This window comes from Megalobrama amblycephala, linkage group LG10, assembly GCF_018812025.1.
Source record: "Megalobrama amblycephala isolate DHTTF-2021 linkage group LG10, ASM1881202v1, whole genome shotgun sequence".
Lineage (NCBI taxonomy): Eukaryota > Metazoa > Chordata > Actinopteri > Cypriniformes > Xenocyprididae > Megalobrama > Megalobrama amblycephala.
Window position 1 is genome coordinate 31727883 of NC_063053.1, and position 9970 is coordinate 31737852.

Consider the following 9970-nt stretch of genomic DNA (forward strand, 5'->3'; position numbering starts at 1 on the left):
GTCAACGAACAGGTTCCACTTCAACGCATAGAGACTCCTAGTGGAAGGAGCTCTTGCGGAAGTGATAGTGTCTACAACCGCTTGCGGGAGATCACTTAGAACCTCCGCATCCCGTCCAGGGACCACACGTGGAGGTTCCACAGGTCGGGACGCGGGTGCCACAGGGTGCCCCCTCTCTGAGTCAGAAGATCCTTCCTCAGAGGAATGGGCCAGGGAGGGGCTGTCGTGAGGAGCATCAGGTCCGAAAACCAAGTCCGGGTGGGCCAATAAGGGGCCACCAGCAAGACCTGCTCCCCATCCTCCCTGAGCTTGCACAAGAGTTGAGTAAGAAGGCTCACTGGGGGAAACGCATACTTGCGAAGACCCCGGGGCCAACTGTGTGCCAGTGCATCCGTGCCGAGGGTACCTGCGGTCAGGGAAAAGAACCACTGGCACTGAGCATTCTCCTGGGAGGCAAACAGATCTATCTGAGCCTCGCCGAAGTAATGCCAAATCAGCTGGACCACCTGGGGATGGAGTCTCCATTCGCCCGCAAGTGGAGGCTGCCGTGAGAGCTCGTCGGCTGCACGGTTGAGCACACCCGGGACATGAATGGCACGAAGCGACCTCAGATGCTTCTGACCCCATAACAAGAGATGGCGGGCGAGTTGCGACATGCGGCGGGAGCGTAGACCACCTTGATGATTGATGTACGCTACGGTCGCGATGTTGTCTGAGCGGACTAGAACGTGCTTGCCTGACAACAGCTCCTTGAAGCGGCCCAGCGCAAGACGAACTGCCAGCAACTCGAGGCAATTGATATGCCAATGCAGCTGAGGCCCCGTCCAAAGACCTGAGGCTGCATGCCCGTTGTACGTGGCGCCCCACCCTGAGGTCGAGGCGTCTGTGTGAACCACAGCATGCCTGGACACCTGTTCGAGGGGAACTCCTGCCCGCAGGAACGAGGGGTCTGACCATCGAGTGAGGGCACGGCGGCAGCTCAGTGTCACAGAAACACGGAACGTGCCGCGTTGCCACGCCCATCTCGGGACCCGGCCGTGGAGCCAGTGTTGGAGCGGCCTCATATGAAGCAATCCGAGCGGCGTGACTGCGGCTGCGGATGCCATATGCCCCAGGAGCCTCTGAAACATTTTCAGTGGGGCCGCTGTCCTGCACTTGAGCGCACTCAGGCAGTTCAACACCGACTGGACGCGCTCCTCTGTGAGTTGCGCAGTCAGGGCGACCGAGTCCAGTTCCATACCGAGATAAGAGATCCTCTGCCCGGGGGAGAGTTTGCTCTTGTCCCAGTTGACCCGAAGACCCAACCGGCTGAGGTGAGCCAACACCAGATCCCTGTGTTCGCACAACTGCTCCCGCGAACTGGCTAGAATAAGCCAGTCGTCGAGATAGTTGAGAATACGAACGCCTTGTTCCTTGAGGGGAACAATGGCCGCCTCCGCAACCTTCGTAAAGACGCGGGGAGACAGGGCCAGCCCGAAGGGCAGGACTTTGTACTGATATGCCCGACCCTCGAACGCAAACCGTAGGAAGGGTCTGTGACGAGGCAGAATCGAGACATGAAAGTATGCGTCCTTCAGGTCTATTGCTGCGAACCAATCTTGGGGACGGATGCATTGAAAAATGCGTTTCTGCGTCAACATCTTGAACGGCAGCCTGAGAAGGGACCGATTCAGGACTCGCAGATCCAAGATTGGCCGTAACCCACCTCCTTTCTTCGGTACAATGAAGTAGGGACTGTAAAACCCTGACTTCATATCGGCTGGAGGGACCGGCTCGATTGCACCCTTCGCCAGGAGGACAGCAATCTCCGCCCGAAGAACAGGAGCACTGTCCAGTGACACCTGAGTGTAGTGGACACCTCTGAACACCGGGGGACGCCGGGCGAACTGAATCGCATAGCCGAGCCTGATAGTGCGGATGAGCCAGCGGGACGGGCTGGGAAGCGCTAACCAGGCTTCCAGACACCGAACGAGCGGGACCAAGGGCACCACAGGTGCACCGGAAGTGGGGCAGCGAGGCAGAATACTGGGACTCGACTCGGACAGCGCAGCGGCCCGAAGTGGAGTCAGATTCTGCGGGGTGACAGCACCGATGGGAGACAGTACACGTGGTACGACCTGCACCATCGGGGCGCCCCCCACTGGCGAAATGAGAGGGGGCTGCGGACACCGAGGCAGAGCCCCGGGTCCTGACAACCGCGCCCTCTTGTGACCTGGAGGATGGAAGGGAAACAGCTCTTTCTGTGAAAAGGTGGGTACCGCTGGACTCCGGAGAGCCAGCGGCGGGACAGACACAACAAGTTTCTCCCGGCCCTCCCCCGGGAGTGGAGGGGCAGATGGAATCCCCCCCGAAGAGCTGCAACTTCCTCCTCCAGGTCGCCCGCTTCAGGATCGCGACTTCCTCGACCTCTTGCCACCTGGCTTGGCTTGAGCGGGCTGGGCGCCCCGGCCGGCGCCGGCTCCCCGCTGTTTGGCTGGTGGAGGCTGCTGCTTGGCCAACTTAGCAGGGGTGGAGGACGACGCGGGTGGGCGCCCTCGGCGACGAGCAGGCTGAGGTTGCGCCGCCGGCGGGGTGGCGAAGCTCTCCACCGCGTCGCCGAATAGGCCAGCCTGGGACACGGGGGAGTCCAGGAACCGATATTTATCGGCTTCCCTCATGTCAGCCAGGTTTAGCCATAGATGGCGCTGCTGGACTACCATAGTAGCCATCGCTTGACCAACGGAGCGTGCTGTCACTTTAGTCGCCCGGAGGGCGAGATCGGTGGCAGCGCGCAACTCCCCCAACAGATGTTGGTCAAGACCACCCTGCGGCATCTCCGATAACGCTTTTGCCTGGTATACTTGCAAAAGGGCCATGGCATGCAGGGCGGAGGCGGCCTGCCCACAAGCTCTATAAGCCTTCTCCGTCAGAGAGGAAGAAAACTTACAGGCCCGGGACGGAAGGCGTGGGTCACCACGCCAGCCGGCGGCCGTAGGGCACAACTGCATCGCTACAGACCGTTCGACTGGAGGGATCCCCGTATAGCCTTTAGCCTCTCCGCCATCCAGGGTGGTGAAGGCGGACGAGGGGCCTGGTCTCGAACGAACACTATACGGCGTCCGCCAAGACCTGGTCACCTCGTCGTGCACCTCCGGGAAGAAAGGCATCGGGGCGGGACGCTGAGGACCAGCGCGGCCCGCCCCGAGGTACCAATCGTCAAGCCGAGAGGGGCCGGGACAGGGTGGAGGGTTCCACGCGAGCCCGACGCTCTCGGCTGCCCGGGAAAGCACAGCCATCAACTCAGGATCCGACTCGGCCACAGCCGCCACGCCATGAGACGGGGGCTCAGCCGAGTCATCCTCTCCCGAGGACTCGTGCTCGCCTTCCGATACCGTGATCGACATCTGGTCCTCCGCAGGTGCACCGAAGGACAATACTGGACGCTCCGAAGAGGGCCCGGCATGACACGGCGGTAACACCACTGGCTGCGGTGCTGTAGAGGCGGCAGGGGCCCGCGGAGCAACGCTCGGCGGGGAAGCCCTAACCGTGACCCTCAAGTCACCCTGCCTACACGCCGACGAACCGTCACTCCGACCGAAGCCAGAGAAAACGGCCGCACGGGGCATAGGGGAGGGGACCCCCGCTCCCTGAGAACCAAGGAACGAAAGTCTCGACCTCAGCACCGCGATAGTCATGTTCCCACAATGAGAACATGAACCATCTACAAACGCGGCCTCAGCGTGCTGAACGCCCAAGCACGTGATACAGCGATTGTGCCCATCAGCAGGGACCAGGGAACGACCACATCCAGTAGCGCACAGACGAAATGCCATCTCCCCAGATGCAGGGTTCGTCTGTAAAGTCTAATAGAGGGGGAACTCACAGCTCTTTTGTGAATGAGACACACAGGGAGTGTCACGAAGTGTGTTAAACACACACACACAGGACCCGGCCAAATCGCAGACCAAACAATGTTGGGATTACAGCGGAACGCTGTCTCACAGCCGATGTTGCTGCCCGGACCCGGAAGCTCGTGGACTCGCTGCAGTGTCGTAGCGCCAAACACGGTAAGAGTGTGCTGTTTTTCTTCTTTTTTGAAGATCTTCTCAGCCGTAGGACACCAAAGCTTGGCTCCGAAGCGAAAGACAGAGTGCGATTGCATCTCCTCCCCCTTTTATATGCCCCGGATGGGGAGGGGTGCGTTATGCAAATATCGCACGCCAATGTTCATTGGCTTGTTTTAGTCTTCTCGAAGCTGATAGGGGCTCTCTAGCGATATCCCAATTCGTCGGTCACTACTGACGTACGTCGAACGTGACCGACTGAAAGGGAACCTTTTTTTGCGAACAATGCCTTAATTTGAGATTCAATTGGAACTTCAATGAAATATGAAGTTGATACCTCTGCTTCACAGACCTGACACTGGCCGTTATCGCTCTCTACTGACATGTAACAACCGTTGCAATATTTGTGCACAATAAATGAGGGACCTGCATTATCAAAGATTTGTTTGATTTTTTTTTAGATTTCCCAGGCACTCTGTTTGATGTTCTACTGGACAATGCAGGGAGATCAATTTGACCAAGTCACTCAGGGCTTTCCCTGTAATTTTGTGTCTATTAGCAAAAGCTAGTATAATGAGAACGCTTTCTGCAGTAGATACAGGAGCATTTTTGTAAAGTGAACAATCACCAGGCTTTTCCTTAAATTGAATTTCTGCATCATCATTAAGGTCATTGTCAAATAAAGTGCCATCATTCCAATCATCATCAATACCATAGTGAATAGGATCAAAATGTTCCACATCACAATCAGTAGTGTACGGAGTGTAGTCTTGTTTTGTATAAAACTCTTCATTAACATTACAAAGTTCAGGTCCGTACATCATAGAAGATCCCTCTGTCTGAGAAATGTCATTGTCCACCTCAAGCACTTCTGCAGAGCAATCATCTGCTCTGTAGATTGACATGTCTCCTAAGGTTGCAGTGTTTTTTTGCTGCAAGAAAAGAACAAACACCAAAGTGTGCAAACTTTCAAAAAACAAACAAACTAAATAAAACTAAAAAAAATAAATTCTCACTTTGATGATTTTTCTTCTATATCTTTTGATTTTTGATGGGTCCTTAATTTTCCTTCTCCAACGAGACTGATTAATGGTTATTTGCGCCATCCTTTCTCTTGTGACTCAAGAGTATATACTGTACTAAACCAAATAACTTGCTTAAAAAATTAAATCAAACAATACAAATAAACTTATTTGCACTGCTTCTTTTATAAATTAGCCAAACACATCTGGGGTGTATTCCAGAAAGCAGGGTTAACTTACTGTCACATATACCCTGAACTCTCGGTTGATTAACCCAAACCTTGCTTACTCGAGGTATGCTGGTTCCAAAAATGCATCCGGGAATAAGTTCAGCCAACCCAGAGTATGTTCCCGGTTAACACACAAGACATTCTAAACAGAGCGACGAAACGATGATTCACCATGGAAACAGACGCTAAGAAAAAGCGCGCCATTCTACTTCATTCTTCTTCTTTTGTTTAATGGCGATTTACATAACCTACTTGGTGCACATCACCACCTATTGGGTGGTTGTGCAATAATTTTTAATCTTAATATTGTTTGTTTGATGCTAATTATTTAATAAAATATCACATATATGATATGTATTTTATTATAGAAATTATAGCATAGAAAATGTCCTGTTATAAAGATTAAGAAGTAGATCCATGTGTGCTATGACAATAAAATTCATATATTAGAATTGAATAAACATTTATATATTGTATAATATAACATTGTGTATATAACTGTAACTATATAACAAATTTAGATACATTAATATAACCATATTGATAATATAACACACATCTAAATTCCTCTTAAGCTAACTAACCCTTGAACATAACCTGCTCCGGAGCAGGTTATGTTCAGAGAGCAAGTTGCTATGGTTACTTACATACCCTAAAAGTTACCTCCGTTTTTGGAACCGAAAGTTGAGGTTATCCGCTTACTTACTCTTAAACATACCCAGGTATGTCACATAACCTGCTTTCTGGAATACCCCCCTGACATTGTTAGCTAAAGTATTTTGCCTCACTTGGCAGTATAGGTGTTGCACTGATTACATCAGGTGTGCAGTTCACCTGTGAGCAATGATTGCCATGAATGTCATGGTGCACTTAAACAAGTAGGAGATGGTTCAAACCATAGATACAAATAACCATAAACACAACATTTATATTGCCCATTGTAAAAACTGGCATTTTACCACCAAGTGTAATGGCACTAAACAGTGAGGGAAGCAGAAAGAGAAGGTAAGTAGCCCACAAAGATCTTTTTATTAGGCATAGTTTATGGTACTGAGAATTTGTTTGTTATAATTTGGTCTTATCCACAGAACAGAGATCAGTGTGATGGAGATACCTAAAAGAATCTGTAACCCAATCAAAAAAACAAAAGTCAGTGAGCCAGCCACTGCCCTACAAAATGAAGAACGAGAAGGTAAATAAGTTTAATAGTTTTGACAGTCAATTGTATTAAAGGCTTCATTTAAATTAAGTCTGTACATCAATAAGCCTTTGTGTGTCCCTTAGGCTTGCCTTGAACCCATGACTTTTTGAATTGCTGACACTGCCAATTAAGCTATATGCTTGCTTACAGTGTTTGGGAAATTTGTGGTGGTTGGATGTTAAATGTAATGTGCAATATGTATTGGGGTTTATTATGAATCAAAAAGCTTCAATGTTGTATTCCTAGTGACTGTTTATTGACTTTGGATTTATTCTTACAATTACAGGACTTTGTTTTTCTAACATTTGAAGATGGATATACTGCAAGAATTTGTAAGACCTGCGACATACTTACAGAAAAGGAGTCGCCAATTACTAGCTTTGAGGGACTCATTCCAGGAGCTCGAGTTCTTGCAAGATGGTCAGACAACAAATTTTATAATGCCACTGTAGATCACATTGGGTTCTGTGACCAAAAGCAGGACCCGAGAAAGGGTGCAAAGAAGGACATAAAAAGAAATTATGCATCTGCTGAATCATTTTATAACCAGAATCGGGTCGCTTCTGCACCAGCTGAACATGGTCCTTCCTCTGCACTAACCCAGCCTCTGTCTCCAGGATTGCCACCAACCCAACATCAATCTGTGCAATTACCATGCTCTGTTAAGCCTTTTAATCCACAGACCATGACACCATCTGAGTATTGTAATCAAGACCAGCCAGGTTTATTAGATTTAGATGAACATCAAAGACAAACCATTACACATAATTCAACCCCAAAAGAAACATTTTTGGGGCTTCTGTATAACCCGTCTATACCTCACCCCTCAGCTGAAGTTACAATTCAGGATGACCAGCTTGGGTTAGAGCCTGAGGAGGAGTATGAAGATCCCACAGTCAGATCACAGAATGCTTCCTATGAAAATGAACAATGGGAGCCATGTGAAACATGCAAGCTGGAGGTACAGGCATTACTTAAAGAGAATAAGATGATGAAAGATGTGCTTTCCAGCATGAGTAAGCAAAATGATTGCATGTAAAGGGACATTTCTGATTCATTAATAATTCCTCAACCACTGTAAAAGCTTTTACTCCTACCTTTTCTGTTTCAGATCTTGAACACCTACAGGCACTCAGAGACTTTATAGATAAGATGGAAGACTACAAATCACGTGAAAGTGGGGTGCTGATGCCTCAAACCAGACCTGGCCAACAAGAACTTTACCCAGACAGTGGGCTGCTCTTGTCCTCTACCAAACTAGCAGCTATTCACCAAGAGTCAAAGAAGGACTGTCTTTGTCTTTTCCATCTACTGTTTGATCAGTTCTTCACTCATGAAGAATGTTCAAACTCTGTAGCATTTGGAAAGCATGGCAAAGTCCCAGAGGGCAAGACAATTTTGGATTAAAGTAAATGGAATACTAAGTCAGTTCCTAAATCCTTTTTATCAAATGTGTCAACTTCATGTTCCATACATTTAATCTAATGTTTGGTCATGTTATAGGCACAATGGGATTAAAAGTATAGTTACAGTATTTCCCTTGACCAGTTCATGTAACATTTTCCCTTTTTCCCCAATTGTAGCTTATGTCATGAGCTGCGGCAAATGTCATGGATGGAAACCAGTTGAAAAGTCAAAGCTGAAGAAAGCCCTTATAAACAAGTGTCGCATGAGATCAACTTAAATGTTTATGTAATTGTAGTGTTACATCAATGATGTTGTGTCATTTATTGGTCTTTTATTTTGCTGTTTCTGTATTTAAGTATCTAAATGTAGCTGTGCTGCAGTCTAGAATTATTTTTTATTTTTTTTTTTTTTTTAAATGCTGCTTATAAAGTGTAAAAAAGAAACAATATATATTTTAGTTTGATATTGTAGAAAACTTTAAAATCTGTGTCTTTACAGAGATTGCAAAGTATAAACATAACTCATGTGCAGCATCTAACACTACTTAATTTCTTTTTTTTTTTTTTTTTTTTTTTTTTTTTTTTTTTTTTGAAGTGCCTTGTAAAAGATTTCCATATTGTATTTTCTTGCCATTGTAATAAGCATGTAAAATGAAACTTGAAACCTACATGAGTAAAGAAAATGTTAACCTCATACTGAGCACAGTAAAAGCAGCCTAACGTCTGAGCAATAAAACTTTCTGCAAGACACTAAAGAGCTCTCCCATCTTCATTTTAATACAGTCTCATGGATGTCTTGTCTTCTCCAAATTTACTTTAGTCTCATTTATGTCTATTTGTATGTTCCCTGGGCAATTTTATGAGGAAAATGTGAAGTCAAATCTGAAACCTAAAGTGGACACAGATGAGAATCCCAACCATAAATACTGAGCTTAGTAAGAGCAATCTCTGAGTGAAAACACTTTCTCTAATCAGTCTTGAAAGAGATTACAGCAACACAATAAAGAGAGTTTTAGGAGAAACATCTGAGACACTGCTAATACTACAACAAGAGCTAAATACGAATCTCAATTAAGTCTCAGATATTTCTCATGTCTCAGTTGTGTCTACTCTTATTTCTCCTAATGGATTTTAGGAGAAACATGGGAAGACAAAGCTGACACCTAATTTAGACAATAAAGAGATAATTCAAGCTTCTCTCACCACAATCTCAGTTTTGACTCTCTTAGACATCTCTCATTTGCGTCTATATTTGTTTCTCCTAAGGAATTTTAGGAGAAACATCTGATAAACAGCTGACACTTAATCAAGAAACATAGGAGAATCACAACTATGTCTCCTCAGTTTAGAAAAAGCAACCAATGAGCAAATAGTTTTTCCTCTGGGATACAGTATATTTGACCTACAGTAGTGCATAGTTGACCTAATGGTCTTATGTCTTGGCAAAGTGTACTCGATCTTGAAGTTTTTTTATACATAATGACTTATTCTGATGTTACTTCAACCAGACAGAAGCCCAAATTAGACTTATTGAAAACATGAGAGATTAGTTAGAACTTTCTGACATTCTCATTGACTCCATCTGATGTTACATGAGCCATAATATATATTTGATGAACTTAATTTTTTTTCTGGCCTAAGAGTCCACGATCATGAACTTTCTATACATACTCCTTGACTCCTGATTTTACATCAGCCATTCAGTAGTCCATATTTGACCAACAAAACATATTTCATGCCCAAGAGTCATCAATCATGAACTCTCTATACATACTCATTGACTCCTTCTGATGTTACATCAGCCATTCAGTAGTCCCTATTTGACCTTCTGAACACCTTTCTGACTAAAGAGTACTCGTTCATGAACTTTCAAAAGACACTTTCATTGATTCTTTCTGATGTTACATTAGCCACAGAGGTCCACATTTGACCTACTGATCATATTTCTGTCAAAAGAGCCGTCCATCATGAACTTTCTGTATATTCTCATTGTTTCCTTCTGATCTTATATCAGCCATTAGAAGTCCGTAGTGCATATTTGACCTAATAGACATATTTCAGGCCAAAG

General features: G+C 46.4%; 1 protein-coding gene across 1 annotated transcript; it reads left to right on the forward strand.

The window, feature by feature from the left end:
- The first annotated feature begins 6729 nt into the window (after positions 1-6729).
- LOC125277652 lies at positions 6730-8373 on the forward strand. The gene is made up of 2 exons (XM_048206117.1): positions 6730-7512; positions 7608-8373. The coding sequence occupies exons 1-2, from the start codon at positions 7182-7184 to the stop codon at positions 7901-7903; spliced, it is 627 nt and encodes a 208-aa protein (XP_048062074.1). The 5' UTR covers positions 6730-7181; the 3' UTR covers positions 7904-8373.
- Positions 8374-9970: the final 1597 nt, after the last annotated feature.

Coding starts and splice junctions, on each gene's coding strand:
- LOC125277652 (XM_048206117.1), top strand. CDS start 7,182: ATGACACCATCTGAGTATTGTAATCAAGACCAGCCAGGTTTATTAGAT. Junction 7,513..7,607: donor AGATGTGCTTTCCAGCATGA/GTAAGCAAAATG, acceptor TTTCTGTTTCAG/ATCTTGAACACCTACAGGCA.